Source organism: Anopheles funestus, chromosome 2RL, assembly GCF_943734845.2.
Source record: "Anopheles funestus chromosome 2RL, idAnoFuneDA-416_04, whole genome shotgun sequence".
Lineage (NCBI taxonomy): Eukaryota > Metazoa > Arthropoda > Insecta > Diptera > Culicidae > Anopheles > Anopheles funestus.
This window is the reverse complement of record NC_064598.1, coordinates 40,507,771-40,532,592: the sequence shown is the minus strand read 5'-3', so window position 1 is coordinate 40,532,592 and position 24,822 is coordinate 40,507,771. Positions and strand designations below refer to the sequence as shown.

The window sequence follows — 24,822 nt, the reverse complement described above, 5'->3', positions numbered from 1 at the left end:
TCCGGGATGTTCTCGTTACGTTTTTACGAGCAAACGCTTCCCGCTGCTGCGTTCCATCCGCTCACAAGACCAACCGATGCGATGACAACAGCGCTTCGAGGATGGCGATGTCACACCCAGCCGCTTTATTTGCGGCGTACCTTTCGGGGTGAAAGTTTTTCGTGCGCCATTCTCCCGGCTGTACCTTCCTGTCGCCGTTCTTCGGCCTAAAAGTTGTTCTACCGGATGGAACATTTCGCTTGCAATGGCTTCGGGTGGACAGGTTTTATTTCCCTGGCCTTCGTGCAACCATTTCCGATATGAATGTGCCGAACCTAAATGCCTTTTTCAATGCACAATGAAGTGTTCTGGGGTAAGTATGTCAAGCATCATTTTTCCAGATGAGGAAATTTGGTTTATTTTCTAAATGTTTGATCTGAATGTATTAATGACTACGACTAAATTCTGTGTCATGAAAATTTTTTCTAATTTTATGCTCTTTTTTCTATTTGCAGGGGAAGCTGATAAAGTTAAGACTCTGATTCGTCTGCGTGCAGAACTCTCGCCTCTCTTTACTGGCAAACGCAATGCATCGAAATATGCTTGGGCGTAAGTATGATTTACCATTCTATATGTTTTAAAGCAATACCTGAATCATGGTTAAAAATTTACCGAAAAAATCTACAACCGATAGTGATATAAATTTAAAGTTTATGGATACAAGTGTAATCAGGGGTTGTATTTTGTACCGGTTACTTGTACAGTTCCGTTATTCGGTGATCTCCTTACCTAGGCAAGAGTGTTTGACTGCAAATGTTTGACCATACTTTTGGGCAAAGGGTATTAATTATTCTGTTTCCTACACGCCAGACGGAGAAGTAGATCACTAAACAGTACATTGTTGAGTATTGCGGAAACGGATCGGAAGTAAGACCATTAGAAGCAACGGCAACAAAAAAAACGAAACGAAATAAAATATGATCAAGGCGTTATGTGGCCGTTCAAGGAAAGCCACAAAAACCGAACCCGCAACATTGTGTGCGAGATTTGATGGAATTTCATTTTCACCTTTTTTGTCCGGGTTTTCTTTGTCTCAGAAATGGTGGAAGCGGTATAGATGTAGCTAGCGGAATCACCAATCGCACACGGTGTTCTGCACCGAGGGCTCGATCAATTAGGGATGGCCAGGCTTTTTTTTGGGGCCACGCGAATGAACGGATTTTCTTTTCCGTTTCTTTCACAGATTATACGATTTTATGTTGGTGTTTCTTTTCTTCCGCTTCTAACCATTGTAAAGCTGTTCGGGGGTTGTTTTTAATGGTTTTGCTCTGATTTTGTATGATAGTTATTTTGGGTGGGGTGCATTAATTTCGTACAGTGCTTGAAAAGGGTTTATGGGATTTATGGGCCTTACAGAACCTGGCAATTTTCTTGCGTTAGCGAATGTTTGTAGGTTTTTTATTTGTTATTTTCTTAACGAAAATATAGCTCTCATTTGGAGTTTTGGGTAGACTATTGCATCCACCTATTTGCTGTAGAAATTGCATTACCTATTTTATTGCTAAAAATCTATCAACTTTTGTGTTTTCTTTCACCGGGCTATGCCATATTTTTCAATAAAATCAAATATGAAAACTTTTTCACACTTTATCAATAGAAAAATAGGGATAAACTATCGGCTAAGATTTTTCTGTTTAGAAAATTCATTTACTTCATCTCGCATATACGAAAACAAAGGTGGAATCGAACGATTTCGCTACTCATTTTTTGGGAAAGTTTGTTTCGGTTAAAAAAAATCACACCAACGAAACTACTAAAACAGGTCCCCATTCCGTTAATATCCAAGACAAGGAAGGCTTTCATTCGGCTAAAGCAATCAGGGTTGAGGCAGCATCATAAACAGAGCCACAAAGTAGAAGAATGCATCATCAGACGACCGCGTACAAACGCGTCCAAGTCTTCTAATCTCACTTTCCGTCAAGCGGGGCATACCAGCAAAAGCCCGGAGTGGCAGTAGTGGCAGTAGCGTAAGCTGAACAACAAAAAAACAATAATAAAAAAAAACACACACAAAACGAAAACCAATGCAAACCAAGCCGAAAGCGATAAAAGTGAAATTTGCAACAAACATTCGCAGACAAAACAACCGAATGTGACGGTGGAGGAAGGGAAAAAGCCACATATCCAAGAGGCAGAAGTAGATGATGAAGAAGTAAAGCACTCTCCGTGTTAAACCATACACACACACACACGCGCACGCACACATTCGATCGTGGTAGCCCTATCAACGGGCATGTGTGTGCAGAATTATGTTAACAACAAAGGGGTGAAATGGAATGTGCGAAGCGAGAGAAGCGCGAAAAGACAGCGAATACGGGATGAAGCACCATAGTCAACAATGCAATTCATCAGACCGCCACCCCATCAGTGGGTTTGGGGTGTGTGTGGGGTGAGATGTAGTACGATCGCGCGACTCCCGCAGATGACAAACTGCTGTCAGGCGGGTAATGCGTTTGGCGCATGGTATGCAAATGTTTGCGTTCCAATCACGGTGCATGTGACTCGGTTCGATGATAACTTTTTTCTTCCAACATTATGTTGCTTATGCTGAAGGCGTTGGTTGGTTGGTTGTTCTACAGTTTTCCTACTACGAGTTTGGAGAAAGCATACACTTCAACTTTAAGCGTCAAAGAAAATGTTGGAAAATTACTAATAGCAACAGCCACCTCAGAAGAATATTTTTTACAAAATTATAAGATCATAAATTTCCCATTCACTGCTACTGCTTTAATCCTCTTATGTGATGATTTTAAGGCTCTTCACTTCACTTATGCACACAGTTTCTATTTTTGTTTTAGACACGAACCGTAAGCCTTCTCAACGATCTGCCACTTGACGTAAGCGCTTTCATCGTATCTTTCTAAGGAAGAAACTACCGGACTTTGCACTCATCATAATTGAAGTGCATTCGTGCAGAGTGCTCTGCTGACGAGACATTTTTGTGACCGATTCAAGCACACATCCCCCTCCCCCTATATGATCAGCAGAAAAAGAGGAAGGATGGAACTCTTGTCAAGATGGAAAATGTCTGGGAGCCTGGATGGTCTCTTCTGGACCCCAGCAGGTTGTAGTTGCTCTCTGGTGAAAGTGCTCGGCTTATTGCGTTACCGGATCCGTTTGCCAGTCAATCTCATGTATCACACACACACGCACACCCACACACACACGCACACATTTATGCACGCGTGAGCTACATGTTTGGTCGAAGCATTCCGACAAGGTCGTAGAGGTTCGATTGGAAGGAGCCTAGAAATGGAAAACGCGCCATAGAGAACGCAGCCCTTGTGCGGCGGCGAGTGGTGGAGATTGGAAGAGAAAAAATATCAAACACAGTACAAATCAAAACAACACACACATACACACGTTTGGCAAATGGTCATGAAACACGGTGGGGAGTAAAGAAAATGTTATCTAGGGGTTTGGTTTATTTTTTCTAGGGGTGGAAACAGAAGGATTAGTTCCTAGGCCATGTTTCCGAAGGGAACATTAGCGCCGCCACTGTACGATCGCACAGTGTCAATCGTTTTGAGGCGAAGTTGTACTATCATGGAGCAGCTGCTGGTGGAGTCGCATGAACGGGCTGATAATTAGTGATGAAAACATTGGCGTGCCACTGACCACTGACTAGCAGGCAGCAAAAAGGGGGTATACATGCCGGTGGACGATCGCGCGATCACTCGAAGAAGATCGTGGTGAAGAGTTTCACTTTCTACTTTTTCCACACGTGCGCACATCGCACCTTGCTTCTTCGCCCTACCCGTTTTCCACGAAGTTTCTTTTGCCATTCCTTTGCATTATGCTTTCGTAGCTTTATACTTAAGCTTCTCCTTACGTTGAGATTCCAGGCAGCGGTTTGCCGTCTGTTTCTGCTCGATGTTTACTGTTCGCACTGGAACATAGTGCATAAGCTGCAATTCTTTTCTGTGTTTTTGTTTGTTGTTGATATGATTATTCTTCCCCCGTTTTAGCGAACTACGTTTCTCGTGCGTTACTTCGAATTTAACTGATTCATTGTATTATGTTGATGATGTACTCACTATGATGGTATTTTCTACTAATTAACTACTTTCTTTCATTTCAGTGTGGTCGAACGAGAACTCAGCGTGCCTTTACCGATTTCGAAAATCATCAAAAAATGGAACAATCTGCTACAGGAATACAAGGTAGATTTTCTGAAAACATTTTTATAATTATAATTCAGTTTGGGAACAGAATGTGTCAGAAGTAGAAAAAGATGAAAATTTATTTTCATATCCTTTTGCCTTATGTTAGAGAGGAATGGGGAAAAGAAGCACTTAGGGCTTCATATGAAAAATTGTTTAATATTATGAATGTCACGCCTCACCGATCCTCGATGACGCGTGAGGTTCCCGACTCCCGAATTTCGACTCTACTCACATCCCACGGATCGATTTACCTGAATCCAAAGGTTCGCACCAACCACAACCTGATCAATGCCGAATGCTGGATGCCATCAAATCAAAGCCCTCCCATTATTGTTAAACCCAAACCGTGGTGGTCGGTCATATTCCCCCTGCTCGATCGCGAAGGTTGCCCATGACAACCGTTTCGTTCCTTCGTGACATTCAGTGCCGTTGGTTTGCAGGGTCACACTTCAAATTGTCCTCCAACCCGTGATCGTACACGTACGATGGGATGCTGCAAGTGGGATGAGTCGCGTGCAGCGAGGTGGAGAAATTGTCGAGTACTTTCGTGGCGTGTCCTACTTTCGCGTACTAGCGGCTCTCCGAACACGTTGACCACAGACACACATGCAGCGACACGCGTTGTAATAGCATTCTTCCATTCGCTTATTATTCATCCCGTGTGGCATCCCGTGTAGTGGGCAAAAGTAGGTTACCAGGAAGTGATTTGAACTTTACGCACACCAACACCAGCTATTGAACGTTTGCGAAATAAATTTGATTTAAATTGTATTTAAATATTTACAATACGGCAAAAGCCAGAATTATAAACTTATAAATAAATAAAATATATTTAAATATCATTCTAAACTACTCCCAACGTTACTGCTGGAAGTTTTTTCACTCAGTAAAATAGTTCTGTCGGTTTTTTTTATAGTTTCCTTGCTTAAACGGTATATTCGCTCGAGTAACCCGGGCAAATGGAGCTAAAAACTGAACTTAGCTGTACATCGGAAACGATGGCAATAAAATGTGTAATGAAGAGGGGCAGAAATAAAGCACATTTTAATAATTATATAAAGCCCAACCAATGCTTGCCAGACGCGGTCGGCACGGTTATCGGTTATCCATCTTCCCTGGCAGGAACTGAAGTACAGTTAGGCTAGAGGCGGTAGGGCCTCTGATGTTGACTAACCTCTGTTCTAAACACCGAGCACGAGCTTTTTCCGATCGGCAGCTGGGACTGGAAATTGGACTCATTAATCACTTCTCACGTGCGTAAAGCAAAGGTAAAGGTGCGAGAAGGCGGACCCGATGATGATCGCTTCATTGCTGGCGGTATCGCGGAGTGCGTTGGCAATTATATTGCTCATCCGTTTTTTCGGCGGGATACTATCGCGATTGTATGTTTGCTAAAAAGCTTCACCGACGAACCCTTTGTTTTATTCTTTCTTACTGCTTTTTATGTTTTAATGCGATGAATGTTAGAAATGTTTTAATTTAATTACCAAAAACGGAACAAAATACGACGATCGTAAGAACAATTTTATATAAATTATGTTCTCAAACAATTCCCAGTTTTTTTCAAATGTCTGATGAAAACTAAAATCATTGTCCGCACTAATTTAACAGAAATTCAAATGATACAGCTATGTGACTTTGGTCAACATCGGAAAGCAGAATTAAATCCATATGAAAGAAAGCATCACACGGTTCGTATGACTTGCCAAACTAAACAAGATGGAGTAAGCATTGGATAAGTACAAAATTAACGAAAACCCCAATAGAAACGCGCGTGTTGTGGCTTAAGAAAGCACTAAGCGCAAAGAAAGAATTCAAGTGGAAATAGAAAGCAGCAGAGGAGAGTAGAAAAAAGAAAGGTTTTTTTTCTTCTCCATTTAATGCGCCCCTATCTCATTTGGTCTTGCTTGGACCAAACGGTGCCCACAAAATAGTAGCTCCGTACTACGGTTACGATCGTGTGTTCAGCAACATACGGTGCCACATACAGACATGCATGTACGGTCATGTGTGTGACACTGTTGATCGAGGGGAGTTAGTAGCAGCTCCGTATCATCTGGTGAGACTGCTCCTCAGTTTCTTTGAGGCATCTCGTATTTTTGCCACACTGAAGATGCGGTCGCTTGCCTCAATAAAATGTCTTCAAAGATCATCGCAAGACTCCACGGAATGAAGAGATGGAGTGGAGGTGTAACTGAACGAAAAGATCGTAAAGGTCGATGTTAGGGGCTAGAAAGCGCAGAATTAATCCGTTGCGGATAAAGAGCATTTTTAGCTCCTCCGTTTTATGGCCCCCTCAATCGCCTAGGTGGGTCTCCCATCAGCAGTGGGAGAGTTTACAGTGAAACACCAGGCTCTATAATTCATCGAGATTCTGGGGCATGCTGATGAGCTTTAATTTTTAGAGCATATAACATATGTTGAGAAGAATAGTACTGCTTTTAAAAACTATTTTGTGAAAAGTTAATATTTTTTTCAAAAATGGAAATAACAGGTGTGTTCTATAAAACACAACATTGAGATACCGTTCCATCGTCCAAAGATGTACCGTTTACGTCACGGTTCGATTAGATTCGTGCGAAAGTCGTACGGTTCTAGTTACGACGGGCTCGTCCAGGGGTCTGTACAGCAGAAGCACGTTCCATCCAAGCGTGTCATCGAAGAACGAATGGAATCCGAACATTCTTTTCGTGTACTTCTACCGGTGTAGGAACACGCATCCCTGGACATCTCGAAATCCATACAAGGTACACGCGGGCAAGAATTCCCAACAGTTAGACCCAACAGTAGAGACTAGCGGGTTCGATGTTACCGTTTAAGCCGTACCTCACCTATCGTCTGGATGGACGATTAGGTTGTCCGAGCGGGCCTGTGCGATCAACTGTAGCGTGCTGTTTGTATGTTGTTTGTGGTAGATAACTGGATCCTGTGCGTTCCAGACCTGTGGATGGCGATCACTAGTGCGCTGGTGATCCATTTCGGGGTATGATGGGTATGTTTTGCTGTTTGCTGCTTTACACACATACGTCCATTTTAGTCCACCGGTTGGCGGCTCTAACGGGTCCGTCTGGCAAAAATCACGTGCTCTGGTGAACACGTGGATCGTGGCACAGAAGTTCGCACAAAGACTCTTCAGGAAGGCACATAAAACCAGAATACAGTATGTGTTTGTGTGCCAGAGAGGGAAAGAAAGAGAGAATGAGAGAGAGAGAGAAGGAGAGAGAGATAAAGAGGAAATAGAGCTACAAATCATGAGAGTAAAACGATATTCCGAGTAGTGTCGAATCGTTGTTCCAGTTCTAGACGGGCGTCGTTGGTATATAGCCGCATCTTGGACGTGATGTCCAAGATCGACTCTTCATTCGCACACACGCATTTGCCCATACGGTGGTACATGTTCTTCCTTGTAACCAATGCTGGAGGCAATGTTAACTCTCACCGCGACGGTCCATGGTGTGGTTTGTCCAAGCGTTACGAGAGTAGGTCAAACGGACAGTCTGCCTAGCAGCAGTCCAGGAAGCCTGTTCTAAAGTAACGGATTCTCGCATCATCGTTAGTTTTGCTCCACTGCAGTAAGCATTGCGGAGTATGGAAACTATCGCCTTCCGATGAGACGGACGTGTGGTACGGCAAGGGTTGAATTAATGGAAATGAAATAAAAAAAACTTCCTCCATTCTTCGACGATCGAGCATTTCCACGAGATGATATGCGGTGAGAAGATAATCGTTTCCAAGGAGTTTGCCTGGGTGCGTAGGCGCGTGAGTACGGCAATGGGACAAATGTAAAACAACCGATTTGAAGGGTTGGGTCATCACAAAGAAGGTGTTCGTAGCTCTAAAGGGTGCTTGTTAGGGACGCGTGTGGTTTCAATGATTGCTCTACTCGGACTCGTTTATTCTCTCTAAATTTTGTTCTTATTCTAGTTCTTCTTTGTTATTCGTTAATTCAAAGTTCATTATAGCATCTCCCATAACTTAGTATAAATGTAAACATCCAACATTCCGACCACCTAAAATCCGTTATTTTACTTAAGTGGTAATTTTACTTAATCTTGAGTTCAATTCATTATTTCGTAACGGCGTTATAACAACTAGTATTCCGAGTTGTAACTTAAAGTAAGTAATCAATTTCATATTTTACTGCAACCTAATTCCCTTTCCGATATTTTAAATTCACTCAGATTCCTCTTACGAGACGCTCTAGTTCCTGCTATCTGCCCTTTACCCCCTAATTTTCCGTTGGTAATATGCTTAATTTAACCACAGGACGCTTTACGTTCGACGCTTGTGCAGTGCGCAACGTGACCACTCTGACGACTCCATCCTTGCCTGGATGTACTTCAGTTATGCGTGCTAGCGGCCACTTCATCGGAGGCATGTTGTCTTCATGGAGTATTACAAGCATTCCAGGCTTGATCGGAACAGCGGGGTTGTGCCATTTTGTCCTTGCTCTTAGCTGTTGCAAGTACTCGCGCTGCCACCGCGACCAGAAGTGCTGAAGCCTTTGTTGCATCACACGCCAATGATTCAATCGATTTTCTGGTATGTCCTTCAAGTCAATTTCTGAAATATATTTCAAATGAGAACCGGTTAGAAAATGACCTGGAGTAAGGGCTTCTAAATCAGTCGAATCCGCAGATAACTCAGTGAGTGGGCGTGAATTGAGGCACGCCTCAATTTCCGTCAGCAGTGTTGTCAGGTCTTCGTAGCTTGCCGCAGCTGTACCCAGGACTCTGATTAGATGATATTTCATGGAACGTACAGCTGCTTCCCACAAGCCTCCAAAGTGCGGGGCTCGTGGAGGGATGAACTTCCATTTTATTCCTCTTTCCGCCGTCCAGTTGGTGATTGCCTCCTTATGGTTTGACGACTGGAGTAACTCATGCAGCCGCTGAAGTTCATTCGCGGCACCCTTGAAGTTTGTTCCGTTGTCAGAGTTGATCTCTGATACTGCTCCTCGCCGTGAAACAAATCTTCTAAGAGCCGCTAAAAACGCTGCAGTACTTAAGTCAGAAACTAACTCTAGATGCACGGCACGTGTAACAAAGCATACGAACACTGCTATGAACGCCTTGGTTGGTGCTGCTCGTCGGTGATGTGCCTTTATCATTACCGGTCCGCAATAATCAACTCCTGATATCGCGAAAGGTCGCGCCTTATTCACACGTGTAGTCGGAAGAGGAGCCATGGGTTGTATAATTAACTTCGGTTTGGACTTGAAGCACCTTATACATTGATGGTAAGCTCGCCTCACTACTGATCTTGCTCCCATGATCCAAAATCGCTGTCTGATGGTCGTTATCATTAATTGTGGTCCAGCGTGCAATAATTCGGCATGATAATGTTCGGCTAACAGTTTCGCTAACGCATGACGTTTGGCGATTACTATTGGATGCTTAACGTCTTCTGAAAGCTTTGCATTTCCAATACGGGTCTGCACTCTCAGGATACCCTTGTCGTCTACTGTAACATTGCATCCCTTCAGCAACGATGTTGTAGCTATGTTCTTTCCCGTACCTAGTGTCTTCAGTTCTTCGGCGAAACTATCTCGTTGAGCGATACGACAAATTGCGTCTTCTGCATGCCTTAGCTCTTCAGACGTCAGCGCTGTTGATTCCCCTTGATGATTTTGTTTCCGCAAAGCAGCAATGTAACGCAAGCAATATGCAATCACTCTTCTCAATTTCGCGTATGTTGAATATCGCGAAAATATTCGATCTGAGAAACTCTCTTCTTTCTCGGACATTACTAACAGCGTGGTTGCACGCTGTTCCTCTACAATTGTCAGTTTACCCACAGGAGGTTCTGGCCACTGATCTTCAGATTGGGAAAGCCAACCAGGCCCCGACCACCATAGTGCACTCTGCTGCAAGAATTCTTCCGGATCACATCCTCTCGATGCCAAATCGCTTGGATTTTCCTTACCAGGAACATGTCTCCACTCTACCCCTCTGGTTAACGCCTGAATCTTTGCAGTCCTGTTGGCAACAAAAGTTTTCCAACGAGAGTGTGGCGATTGAATCCAATGCCATGTCGTGAGAGAATCAGTCCACATGTAGCAAGACACATCGGTTACCAACGCCTCCTTCACCACACTATACAATCTACTTCCAAGTAATGCTCCACACAATTCAAGTCTAGCAATGGTCATTCTCTGCGATAAAGGTGCTACTTTAGACTTCGAAATTAATAGATGAACCACAACTGTTCCTGTCGCTGCCAGACTACGAACATAACAGCACGCACCGTATCCCTTTTCGGATGCATCGCAGAATATGTGCAACTGATATTGCTCGGCGGAATTGGATACTGCTAATCGTGGTATTTTCACATCTTCTAACAGCTTCAGTTGGGTAACAAATGATGACCATTCTTGACTTATTGGTTTTGGCAGCTCCTTATCCCAACTCCAAGGTTTTCCTTCCGCATCTTTCAATGCCCATATCGTCTGCATAATGAGCTTCGCTCTCATCTTGACCGGGTCCAAGAATCCCAACGGATCATACAATCGAGCGATACATGATAAAACATGTGTTTTTGTTTTGACTTCTACTTCGCTTGGTACCCGTACCTGGACCTTTAAAGTATCTTTGCTTGGAGTCCAAACCAATCCTAGTGTTGAAATTGAGTCTTGTTCAGTGGCAAGTTCTAACTGACTGCCGGTTGCATGCTGCTCACTGGGAATACCGATTAACGCTCCATGATGATTTGATGCCCATTTCCGTAAGCAGAACTGACCTTCGTTCATTAACTTATTTAACTGATCCGCCATTTCTCGAGCCTCTTGAACGGAATCTGCACCTGACAACAAATCATCAACGTAAAAATCCCTTTTGCATGCTAACGCCTTTGGGTACTTGCTTCCGTGGTCTTCAAAAATACGCTGTAGCGTACGTACAGCTAGGAAAGGTGCACATGCTGTGCCATACGTCACGGTTTTAAGCTCGTACACTCTTAGCTGTTCTCCAGAATGATCTCTCCACAGGATTCTCTGCAATGCCTTATCGTTGTCATCTACTAGCACCTGCCGGTACATTTTCGCCACATCCGCCACCACAGCAATCTTCTTCATCCGGAACCTCAACTGTATGCATATGATGTTTTCTTGTATCTGAGGTCCGGTGATCAGGACATCGTTCAGCGATCGCCCTGAGCTCGTCTTGCAAGATGCATCGAAGACTACCCTGCATCTCGTCGTTGAACTTCCAGCCTTCCACACAGCGTGATGTGGAAGATAATATGCCACCTCCGAACTCTTCCCCTCGAACTCCGAGTATGTGCCTATACAGGACATATGGCCCAAGCTTATATATTCCTGCATGAACTCCTTATAAGCATCGTTAAGTTCCATTTCTCTTCTCATTCTTCGCTCTATTGCCAAAAACCGTCTCAAGGCAATCTCCCGTGACTCACCAAGCAATGTTGAAAACTGTGGTAATTTAGGAAGAGTTACAATGTACCTGCCATCTCTACTACGCCGAGTTGTCTCCTCATAATGTTTCATACATGCGATGTCATCTTCTGACGGAATCCTTTCTTCTGGCAAATTTTCGAGCGATACGAGACGATCCATCGAGTTGTTAAAGCGTTCTTCCATCACGCTACAGCAGGCAAGATCATATTGGTTCGTGTCTTCGGGGTTCGTAATCATTTTTCCACTTACAATCCACCCAAGCTTGGTTTTCAATAACCTTGGAAGGTTCGGCGCTAAACTTAATTGTCCTTGCTCCAACAGCTCAGCAAATATCTCTGCACCAAGGAGTAGATCAATCTTCTCACGTTTATTAAAACCTGGATCAGCCAATACAAACCCTGATGGTATGTTCCATTGCTGTACATCTATTGACCTTGGAGGAAAGTCTGCGGTGACACTTGTTAGCACGAGGAACTCTAATGTGGCCGCATGTGAGGAGTTTACTGATTTGACCGTAGTTGTAACTGTACTGCTTGAGGTCAAGGCCACCGTTCCTACTCCAAACAGAGGTTTCTGTACTCGCGTCTTCCGCAACTTTAACTGTTGAGCTAAACGTTCGGTTATGAAGTTAGATTGAGCGCCCATATCCAATAACGCTCGCGCCGGCACAGGTTCACCATTCCAGTTCGACACCAACACTTGTGCCGTAGATAACCAAATCATTTTCCTTTCCTGCTTACTGCCGTCCTGTAATGTTGCACTAATGGGGACGACTTGCGTTTCACTGACAGCAGATGCATTCTTATCACACAGTAACGAATGGTGTCTTCTTTTACAATGTTCACACCTCGAATGCGATCGACAAAACCTAATACTGTGACCACTCCTCAGACAGTTAAAACACAGCCTATGTTCCTTAACCTGTTCTTGTCGCTGCGAACGGTCCATAGTTGAAAAGGAACTACACTTTGATAACACATGATCAGCCTTGCACACCGGGCACACAATTACTGATGGGTTCGTCGTTTGAACGGAACACGCTAACGATGTTGCATTGTCTTTCTTCGACCGAGGAATTTGATTTCGCACACCACTGACTGTTTTTGCTGGTTTAGTATCAATTGACGTTTTGTTTCGCATAGTACAACTATTAAGGATCTTGATTTGCTTCTCACAAAAAATCATTAATTCCTTATACGAATCAGCTTCTTGGTCAGCCGAGTGTTGCTCCCATGCTAGAAGCGTTTTAGGATCAAACTTATAAATCACGAGCGACGTTAACGGTGTGTCCCAATGCTTTACCGGTTCACTTGTTCGTTCCATGCCTCTCACTAATCTCTTTGTCTCGTTCACTAAACGCGATAATTCTTCGACCGACGATCCATTCATTGGTTCCAACTGATATAATGCCTTAAAATGTTCCCTTTTTATATGCTTGGAATCATCATAGCGTTCGTGTAATGATTTCCACGTAATATCGTAATTCTCAGCTATGAGTTGAGTGTGATCGTATAAAGTAGCTGCGTCTCCCTTCAAGGCTGTTAACAAATATTGCAGCTTGGTTACGTCTGAAAGTTCAACCACCTCATGAACCATGGATGTGAAACGGTCCTTAAAGGTTAGCCATTTTGTGACGTCACCATCGAACGAAGGCAAATTTATTTCCGGTAGCCGTACTTTAGGGCGATACGTAGATGTTTGCAATATTGTGCTACTAGCTGCTGGCATCATTATAGCTTCCGGATGCAAGTTACTCTTAAGAAATCCCTTTACTTCGATAAAGGTTTTATTAAATTGTTTATATTCCTCCACTAAGGCATCTTCATCACAATCGTCTTCATGCAGTAATTGTCTTCGCGCACTAATGAACTCGCTTCTCACGTCCTCCAGCTGCTCCAATTGCACTTGTACTTGCACGCTGTGCCTTTCTGCATTGTAATCATCCACAAATTCTTTAAATTGATCGATACTACGCAAACAGTCACTGTAAATTCTCTTCAACCTGCGAAACTGTCGATCCGTTATGGGGGCAGGTTGAACCACTACCTTATCCCCAGTGGACGCTGTGGAACCAGTCGGCTGGTCCGTGGTAGGCATATTGGTGAATTAAATTATTCCGGTCCGACACTATCGTTCCTTTAATCACCAGAACTTATAATGAGCTTAAAGCCACTAGTTTGTCTCCGATAAACGATGGATTTAATTCGGGTATTGAAAGTACGCATAAACTTATTACCCACACTGTAACCATGTGACGCGCTTCTACGATACCGAAATGGCTGCACTGATATGGCAGTATCGTTTCTATACAGTCTCAACACGCACTACGCGTAAACGTTACACACACATTGCACCTGACGCGCACAGTCTGAGCCAATCAACCACGATGCCGTTGACCTCACAAATCGCCAAAAGTGTCTGCGAATCAATTCACTTCGCTTCACACTAATACGTCCAATCACTTATCAGTGATCATCGGGTTAGAGATCGCTCGCTCTCGTATTAATGTTTCACACGCAGCACAACCACTTTAAGAAATGAACCTTTTACACGTTCAAAGTTCCTTTGCTGCACACGAATGCGTATACCGACGCATCACTAGTACTCTTACAAGTGCGCAGAAAGTATGGTTAATAAGAATTCACTTATTATCCCACAGTGTAATCACTTCTAACTGTTGGCAATGATATATTTTCAACTGTAAGCCCTGTCCCTAATCCAGCGATCCGGTTCGAAGGACCAATGTTCGTAGCTCTAAAGGGTGCTTGTTAGGGACGCGTGTGGTTTCAATGATTGCTCTACTCGGACTCGTTTATTCTCTCTAAATTTTGTTCTTATTCTAGTTCTTCTTTGTTATTCGTTAATTCAAAGTTCATTATAGCATCTCCCATAACTTAGTATAAATGTAAACATCCAACAGAAGGTATTCAAAGGTGGCGTTGAAGATTTTGATTGGTGAAGATTATCTTGTGGAAGGCGTAGAGATTAAACAACACGTCACTTTTTGAGGTTAAAAGTGGATATGGAATGCGACGCTTTCTATACTCAGTACTTTAGTAAAATATTCAGTTCTATTTTAACAATTAACATATTTTATCCTAACTCTTACTATACATTTGGATTTTTGTATTAATCAAATTATGTTTTGGCATCAATTCGGCCAGACCGTTCTATCTGAGTAAAAAAAGTTTATGTTTTGTAAATAATTCTTGGGACGCAAATATGCTAATCTTGCAATTTTTATTGGGTTTTTAGTCAGACTGTTAATGCAACTTGAGTGCTTAATCAATCTACTAAGGTATTTGCCACTTTACCAAGTTCCAGAAGCTTTTTTTTATTGTTTACTACATATTGTTTCTTATTTAACGTTAATATTAGCCACTTACTACCTAAAATTAATACTAATACAATCGTAGCTTTTCTTTCTGGGATACTTTTTGTGTTCTTTTATATTTCGCTAGAAGGTTTAGGATCAATTATTAGTCCGCGTGGATAGCGTATACGCTCATGAACTCCATCACAGATTCATAATACCTTTATGTAACACTGCCACAGATTTTGACGCCCGCAGCCTGAAAATACCTAGTAGATATGAGGATGTGCTCAATTTTTTCGTTCCTTTTTGTAATAAGAGCTTTCAGGCTGTTTTGGGAACGGATATCGGAACACGCAAAGTTTGGTGTGGAGCGCATGCCCTAAACGATGCTGGCGGTACGAGATGTTCAACCCACTTTTTGGAAGAAGCACGTATAGATTACGCTTCAAAATCCACTTATCCAACGGCAGCTGTAAGATTTGTTTCCGGTAGTGAACAAATGTTAACACACTCAAGGTTGTTAATTCGCTCTGTGGAATGAAACGCAACGTACCACACATTATGTATGGGGTAGCATATTGTTTACTTCTTAACCGTCCGAACATCTAGATAATGTGTCTGCTTGTTTGTCTACTTCATGCACATCTTGCATTAGACGTACGACACATATATCTCACATGATAGCGTACTCACGTGCAGGAAAACACACTAACTGTTCTGAGAAATCAGTGGCCAGATCAAGCCAGATGGTACACGGAATCGAACAAACGTTTTTTGGGAAAAAAACAAAACAAAAGCCACCAAAAAGTCGATGGACTAAGTGACGTTTCAGGTACTACTGACTGCCGGTTCGCTTGTCATTTCGCTTATCGGAATTCAACAATCTGAAACCTTCGTGGGACCGTTCTATATGGTTACTGCTGCGAAGTTCTATGCCTGTTCGAGCGTATCGTCCCGATAATGGGTCTACGCATGGGGACGATCGATAGCACAGCGTGCATGCAGAGGGTATATTCGACACCCATCCACTTGGTTCCCGCCATTAAAAGCCATCACCATCTCCGGTGGTAAAATTGCGAGACTCAACACGTTGACCAGATGGTTGATGTAGACATTTTGTGCTGAATAGTTCCGGCTGCGATGTTTTGCCTATCTAATGATATCGTTTATCTTTTCACACCAGCCCATATGGTTATGGGTAGAAACTCGCCAGCAAACCTGGCAAACAGAGCCACAAAGTAACGTTGAGTGAATTGCAGTGCGTTAATCAATGCTTTTTGAATAAAAACCATTTGATGTTGTGATGAAAACATCGAAAACCATAATAAAACTGTTCGCTTCCTGGTTTAGGCACGGAGGGGTAGATGAAAGTGTTTACCTTTATGCAACTAGGCAGTGTGAGGGCTGGCAATCCACTTCATCTCGTGCATCACGATCTTCACCGTGATCATCTGCAAAAGTGGATGTAGATTATTTTCAAGCTCGCACTTGATTCTGCCTATAACAATCGCCACAATCGATTTGATTCGCAAGAGCGCATTACATTTTCACACAAAACTCCGCAGCAACAGAGTGGTCAGTGCTGTACTTCAACTGCTGTAAATATCATGCATTTTATGAAATAAAAAGCAAAAACATTTTTCATGCAACAGTCGCTAGCAATAGGTTGGAAAGTTTGGCTTTACGTACGAACAGTACACCAACGAACGAACAACGACTTCGGTTTGCGGTCAGATCGGCGATGAGATTTAGGAATTTAGCTTTGAATTTTCATCACGAATTTTCCTCACCTGTACGATTGTTATCGTTTTGGGGTGAGTGTTAAATAATTTTAATGGGCAAAAAAACCCCCAACGATGGAAAGTCGTGTTAAGCATTCCTTCTTCACTGTATCGGTTAAATATTCTCATTTTGCACGATTCTTTGTACATTGTACATTTTTTTGGGCCACACAGAAATGTCCATCCCATGCTGACATACGTTTGTTTGTGTCGCCAAGTGGGACCTTGAAAAAGTGCCAAAATTTTTGGCGGCTGTCCAGTTTTGACCACTACATCCCAGCAAAACCAACAACGGCTCATTGTTTTTATTATACAAAAACCGGGTTAAAAAATAATCAACCACAGACCGCTCTGTTCAAGGTTTGAAAACATAAGTTTTGCAAGAAAAAAAGGTTTTTTAAAAAATCTTTTTCAAAAATTTGAAACTCTCACACAATATCTTACCAAATGCTACCCTTGGTAAAGGGGAAGAGTTGTTTCGCTTTTGTTTTGAGGTGTGTGTGTGGTCAACTTTGCTCGCTTTCCGTGTGAAAATGAGTCCGAGGGCGCTTTGGAACTGGTATCGTTTTTCTTTTTTTGGTTTCGTGCCAAGAAAATTGTAAAAATGTTGAATGAAATGTGGCATTTTCTCAAAATAGTTGACGGTAGTATATTTTGTAGAAGATTTTTTTTTAGCAGCGCCGGCTAGTAAAAAGAGAGCAAAATGAAAAGATCACTTTTGGCCGCAAAATTGTTTCCCCGTAAATAAAATATTTAACGTTAGCACGTTCGTACGCAACTGTCAAGATAGCACAAACACTCTATACAAAATAATAATCCACCCCTAATCGTGTTTAGTGTGTGCGTGTGTGTGTGTGTTTCGAGGATCCTCCCGTTAGACGGTGACAGTGGGAGGGCAACGAGACAATCTGATGTTCTCGTTCATCGGTAACGCTGACGCACCGATACTGAAACGTGCTTGCCTCTTAGAACGAGACAAAAAATAAGCCAATCAGTTTCCGCTTTTCGACCGACTTAATCCCCCCCCCCGGGTTTTGCCACAGTTCTCACCATCTCACCGGTGGAGCTTTAATGGAGAAAGCTCTTGCTGCCGCTGTTCATTCTTCAGCGGATTCCAACGCACGTGTGTTTTCATTCTCGCACCGATCGCACACGATCGTGCCCTCTCTCACTCTCCTTGATGGAGATGGAGACGCACAAGCGCGCGCGCGCACACTCCATTGTGAGAATTCTCAGTCTCTCGCAGGCGGGCATCCCCCGTTCGGGACCCGCTTACGCACCGGACCGGTTAAGAACCGTTAGCTTTTACGCTTAACCTACTTTCGCGTGTTCTGTTTTGTTCACTTCATTCTTCATTCTTGTCCGTAGCCGTCCGCCTTCCCGTGTGGAAACCATTTTTTTCTTCGCTTCTTCTTTCGAAACCTTCTGTTTGTTAACGGTGCTATTGGTTTGCGTTCTACCTACCTTCGTGCGCCACTAGCGGTGCTGTAACTGTTGCTCCCTTTTAGGGAAAACCTTGACTTTGCTTCGGCGCGCCAAGTGCGTCAAGCTGGGTATGATGGGTCGGAACGATTGGCCTTCGCCGTCGTTAGAAGGGGCCAGGTAACGGAGTTCTTGTTACAGCAAAGAAGGGCACGAAAACTTGTCGAACGTGTTTTGGAAACGTTCCGTAGGCAGCGTTGCTTGATGCGATTGATGGAAGCTTAGAACATCCGCGTCAGCCTACCAAGCCAAGCCTACCAAGCCCGTGGGATCGATGTTCCATTTGCGTGTGGAATGAAAGCTTTTTGGGGGTGAGTGTATGTTAGTAGGGGATTTGTTTTTTTTTTTACTTTATTCTCCATTTCCTTCACACATCACCTCAGCTGATCGCACTTCGTTAAATATAGAAGAGAAGCTTCTTCCTCATTCCGTACATAAACGCTCTTTCGGTGACCCATATTGTGGTGAACGGTACAGCAATACCGATCCGACTGTTTTGCTCTCGTGTAAGAGAATCTCCCACCCTCTCCGAAAACAAAATGGTGATCTTAAAGACTGTAAAGTATTAATTATTAGAAAATGGGAAAGTTTTTTTTCTAATCTTGCCAACATGAAGATTGCAGCTGTTGAAAGTTGATACAAAAGCACACATCACCATCGAAAAAATCTGTCCAACAATGGTTTGTTTCAGCTTCGGATTTAGTGCTATAAATCAAACACTCACAAAATGAAGAAATTTCTTATGGGTTTAAGCTCCCCTTCCCGCACACCGGACACACTTTGTCAACCGGTGTGCGGCCGTTTCCGCATCGATGTGACATTTATGATATGCACGTCGCAAACATCAAACTCTCCGCTAAGCAAATCAAACGGTGTGATGGATGGGCGACGACAAAAGCGTAAGCCGGGGTGTACAGTGGGGTTTGCTTTGTCCCCTGCAATGGCACTTTCTCTGCGCGGACCAAAACCATCATCGGACGGCGGACGGTATCGATTGATTAGAAAGTGTTAAAGACGTAGTTTCACTTTCCACCGCTCTGCAGCCACAGCACGCGTGCAAAGGGGTGACAGCATACTTTGGTGATCGATACGATCCAAAGATTCCCGCGTATGTGTGTACGTGTGTGTAGGTTCCTTTAGTTGTCTAGAAGTTCCAGGCTGGGTTGAATGAGTAGATGAAGCTGCCCAGCTGCTTCTACTAAATGATGACTTTGGAACTTTCGAATTGTTCAAGTGTTTTTGATCTGCGTAAAGGTTTAGCTTTCTTTTGTTTTTCATGCTCTCTTGAATTTTGAATGTTTTTATTTTCCACCACCATTTTGTTTTTAGGAACCATTTTGGTAAAGGAGGAAAATGAAGCTATTCCTCCGTCAGAATCGTTAATCATGTTTTTTTCTCTATGCACAACCATCCTGTGAACATTGTCCGCTCTGCTTAACGGTGTGTTCTTATTTTGAACCAAACGCCGAACATCGCGTGAAATATGTAGCTCTAAATGTGGAGCCACAAAAATGGGCACCACTTTCACTCGGCGTTCGTAAGATGCTGATTGGCCGGTTAGGAGGGCGAAAACCAGGTGGATATACTCAAAACCGCTGTGGAAAGATAATTCGTGCTGCGGAGTTAACTGGCTTGGAGGGTTGGCGGGTCTAAGATGGGCTTGATTCTACGATGCGTAGCACACGATCAAGACACTGACCACGGCCGCCTTGATGAAGACGGCCTTTTCCCTCTTAGCCACGGTGTAATGCGCGATGAACTTCTCCTCATTATCTGAGCGAGCGATTTCTTTCTTACCTCGGATTGTTGCGCCGGGTCGCTGATCACCAAAATTTCTAGCTTTGGTGTGTGTTGATAAATTTTCATGAGGTTTCCGTTTCGATTGAAAGATTTTTCGGTGCGGTGACTGCAGGCTGCTACCCAGATAGTATTATTGGGCCGGTTCGCTGATTATGAGTTGCGGTGATTGCCCCCCCGCGTTCGAGACCCGCGGATAAGGGTGTGTGAGTGTTTTGAGAAGGAACACGGTATATACTGTTGTGATGTGATTTTGGGGGGTTTACACGCTTAATAACAAGTACAATATGTCAAAAACGATGGTCCACCCGCCGGGAGGGGTGTTTCGGTACTAGAGAGCTGTACCTGTATGCTGTATACCTCACGCAGACTGCCCATTTGGGGTGATGTATCGCGGGTGATAAAGTTTTGTGCGAGTGCAGGAAACCGACCGTTGGGTAATGGCGCTGACTATAGTGTATATATTTGTGACGGATGCTATCCGAATCCGAATGTGGCGTTCACGCTTGTTAAGCGTAACAAACAAGCCACTTGTGGTCAAAACTGCAAAGTGTGTCAGATTTGGAACGTTTTGTTAACGAATGCAACGAAAAAACACATAATTCTCAGAGCTTTTTGGAAAGAGTCATTCAAGGACCGCCCGATGATTTTGTGTTAGCGTGCGTAGAATCCAAAAACTTGCGCATAGATAAAGTTTTCTGATGTGCTCTGTGCGTGTGTGTGTGGATGTGTGGAGGAGAAGCTTCACTAGAAATTAGGCCAAATGAAATTAGGGAAAAGTAAACCACACAAAGCAAGGCATGGCGCATGATAGATTGAGCTTCTCTTCTTTCATCTCACGCAGCTACCAAACGTAAGCAAATCATCTTCCCAAGGGTTCATCTTTCCGCGCATAAATACGCCTGGATGGGATCACGACCCCTCCGTCCGGGCAGACCGACAGACAGCCCGTAGAACGGTATCGAGGTTGGTTGAAAGCGTGGTACAAGAGTGAGCCAAAAAATTAACAACCGGACCCTGTAATCGACCCATTTTCTTGACGAGAGTGTTGCCTCGTTTTAAAACACACACACACACACACACACACACACACACACACACACACACACAAACTTTGCTATTACTCCCGGCATCCATTTGGGATGATCCAGTATGGTGGGCTGGTTGGTAAAGTTCTCAGCCTAGCTTATTCTTTTGCGGTCTTGTGCATGACCCAATTTCCCATCCATAAACATCGACCCGAGCACACAAACACCGATCACCACTAATGTAGGTGATCTAGCCATACGAGTGAGAAGCGAAGGGCATTGGGAGATTTTTTTCCAATTTTTTGTAGATGTTTCTAACTTAATATAAGACGATCTGTAGGGTTCTCCCGCATGACGTCCCTTAGAAGCATGAAAAAAGAGAAATATTTTTTTTTATTACCTTAGATCCTATATTTTGTGAGATTGATGAGAGCAAACCTGGAAAGAGAGACAAAAAAACAGGAGAAGTAACATATAGAACAACAAAACATTCCAAAATGGATGCTGCAAAGTAGGTCGACAAAGCCTCGTTCTCTAGGTATAAGCGCAAAACAAGCTCTATGAGAAGTACCGACCGACAGCATCAATACCCAAGCGAACTCAAACGGCAAGTGGCAGCTGGGCAGAGGAACAAGCAGCTTTTTTTGTACTCCCAACACAACCAGCACCATTCCGTTAGACGATAGTCGCATGTAGTTTCAGAACAAGAAGATGCCCACGACGAAGGTACGTCCTCTCGAGCCACTCTGCTAGAAAGCATTGGACCGTCATCGTCACCGTATAGCTGGAAGAACCGGGAGTAAATTCTTGCAGTTCTCATTTCTCTTCCCTTGTGTGCTTCGTTTGCTTTGGTTTGGTCCGTTGCTTTCGCCACGGGGCCGGAACAACTCGGGAACTGGGTCACTGGGTGGTAATCTTCTACCGTACACCGTTGTACCGTGTGCCGTTGCTTGACCGACTGCCGACTCATGCGGTCGAACGATTCGAGGCTGCCGGGAGTGTGGAAGCGTTAAAAGAATGGGATCATCGATGGGTTGGGAAGGCACGGGATGAGAACGGGGGTTAGGTGGCGAAGATTCGGGGCGTTTCCTGTAGTGGGTTTTTAGTAGCATTAAAGGTCAGGAAAGATATGGTGGGAAGCTGGGAAAAGCCATCTTTACTGAGTGAGAGTTTGACTTTACTAATTCGGTACAATATTTCATTTACTACCTTTGCTCTGCAGGCGATCAAAATGTCGGAAGAACCGAAGCGTCGCGAGTGGCCATTCTTCAACCTGATGGATGTGTACTTCAGCGATCAGGTGAACGATCCGACGCTGCGTCTCTTCTCCTCGACCAAGCGGTTCGATTCGGACACACTGGACGATGCACAGTTCGATGACGAGATCATGAACTCGACGGCTGCGGCCGCCATTGCTGCTGCTGCCGCTGCTTCGGCTGCCGCTGCCAACGCCGCTAGTCAACACAAGATCAAGAACGAGCTGATCGCGAGCCATGGGCATAGTGGTGGCAGTATGCTGGACATATCCGACATCATCGGTGACGAGCACGGTGAATCGAAGTTCGATCAATTCAAGCGAGAAATCGTGCTGAGTCAAATCCAGGAAATTACACGCGCCGGTAGCGGTGGTGGCGGTGGAGGTGGCGGAGGCGGCCGCAAGGAGAAGAACAACAACAATAAGGATCATCACAACAACAACAGCAACAACAATAACAACAATACCAACAATAGTGCGAACAACAGCAGCAACAATAATAGTAGCAGCAGCAACAACAATAACAACAACAGCAGCAGCAACAACAGCAACAACAACAACCATTCCACTAGCAACAGTGGAAGCAATGCCAACGGTACGGGTCACAACGGAACCGGGGTGGGCAATGGTGGTAACGGAAATGCGTCGCTCGAGAGCAAACACAAGCTGATGGAATCGCTGAACCTGAGCCCGGGCGGAAGTCACCTGACGACGAGTGGGGTCAGCTCGCTCAGTACGACCAGCAGCAGCAGTTCCGCTCGAGATGAGGCGAGCAGCCTCAACAGCAGCCCGACGAGTCATATGAGCAGCGGTCCGACCAATGGACCGTGTGGTCCGGAGATGCGCAAAATGTCCAACGGCCCTACGGCGGACTTTAGTGCACTGCTTGCGGCGGCCAACAGCCACACGAACGGTACGCTGCACAGCAACAGTAGCGCACTCAGCAGCACCGATCGGGACACGGACTATGATGATTATGCCGAGCGGAGCAGTCTGTACGACGGTGGTAACAATCATCTGAAGAGTCTCAATCAGAAGCTGCTCCATCAGATGAACGAACATCACAACATCGATCAGGTAAGCGATACAATTGATCTGTTCTCGTCTTTATTTTGGTATTACTTCATAAAAAAATCACACATGATGCGCCAGTGAAGTCACCATTTCGAGGACACCTTTTGCCGAACAATCAGCCCAATAGCGCACACGATGTGATGACTACTTTACTAACGACACGTGTACACTCACGTCGCTCGCACTGGCTCTGGGTGTATGAATCGGTTGATTATGAGTATTATTGTACGCTTGCATAAGCACGGCCCGCGCCAGTCAGCAGCACCGCGGCGGGAAAGGAGAAGGATTTTTTGGCAAACGACTTTCCAAAATCTTTGCTGGCGCAGAACACACGAACGATCGTCGCCTCAATCGTCGTAAGCGATCCAGTGGTGACCACAATCAACACCTCTATTGCCGAAATGTTTGTTGGCATTTCAGTGCTGCCGAGGAGGTGGGGTGGAAGGTGCGATATATACAATGATATTCTGTTGGTCCGATTGCGCCATTTTGCAATGGTTCGTCCGGTAAGCCTTGAGAATGCCAAAAGCGTGCAGAACATCATACAGGTGTACATGTGAGTTTGTGTGTCCGCTCCCCAGTTTTGGGGGGACACTTGGTAAATCTGCGTGTTGATTTAGATGGGATTTGATAGTGTTTTTTTGTTTGGACCTTTTTTCGGGCTGCACCAGTCTGCGTTGGGAGTAGTCAAGTTTGTGGTAAATTCTCCAAGCTTATGTCACTTGGATTTCTTGCCCTGGCCGACGTACGGTTTGCTTGTGTTGTAGCACAAACGCACAATCGATTTCGGGAGGGGTCTCTGGATTTGCCGACTAATGAATGTTTACGTGACGGTCTATTGGTTCGTGCGAAACAGACGAAACAGGTGAAACAGAGAGAGAGAGAGAGAGAGAGAGAGAGAGAGAGAGAGAGAATTGTGAAATAAGTTCGTATTGGATATTCCGAGTACATACAGACAAGTCCTCAAAGGTTTAGCGATTTTGGGGAATTCAGAGGAAGATTTTTCTGTTTGTCAAAACGGATCATAAAAAAGGATAAATTTCACAGTTTACAAAACCATCTAACAGGCAAATTCATGCTGAAAGTGAAAAAAGAAAATCAAATTTTAAACTCCCTGAAACCCAACAGCAGAAATGATCATTTGCATAAACGACAAAACAACAAATAATGATCGGATGTATCGTACGATTATGAATGGGCCGAACCGAAGGGAAGAGAAGGAAAACTGCTTATTGGTAGGTGCGATGAAAAAAAAGCAACCATGTTTAGCGTTTAGACCTCACCCAATAGCCTACCCCGAATAGCCCGGGGTCGTTCTGAGCCCGGACGATAGCGCGCGCTTTCGCTTTCACCCGACGGTACGTGACACACTTCTTAAGTGGTTGCTCAAGCAAAAGTCGTCAAACAGTTTGACGCTCCCTGTTACTCCGTTTCCGAAGAAGTCACTGCTGTCCGGCCGAATGGCGCGCA

The 24,822-nt window shown here is 44.2% G+C and overlaps 1 protein-coding gene across 3 annotated transcripts in view; it reads left to right on the top strand.

The window, feature by feature from the left end:
* The window catches only part of LOC125762985 (probable serine/threonine-protein kinase cdc7), a 53,735-nt gene that overhangs the window by 20,969 nt on the left and 7,944 nt on the right, over window positions 1-24,822 (top strand). For all 3 annotated transcript variants that reach the window (XM_049425655.1, XM_049425653.1, XM_049425654.1), the window contains exons 3-5: window positions 495-588; window positions 4,121-4,202; window positions 22,246-23,355. In XM_049425655.1, the coding sequence (XP_049281612.1) occupies window positions 495-588; window positions 4,121-4,202; window positions 22,246-23,355 (1,286 nt within the window). The remainder of the gene's footprint in view (window positions 1-494; window positions 589-4,120; window positions 4,203-22,245; window positions 23,356-24,822) is intronic.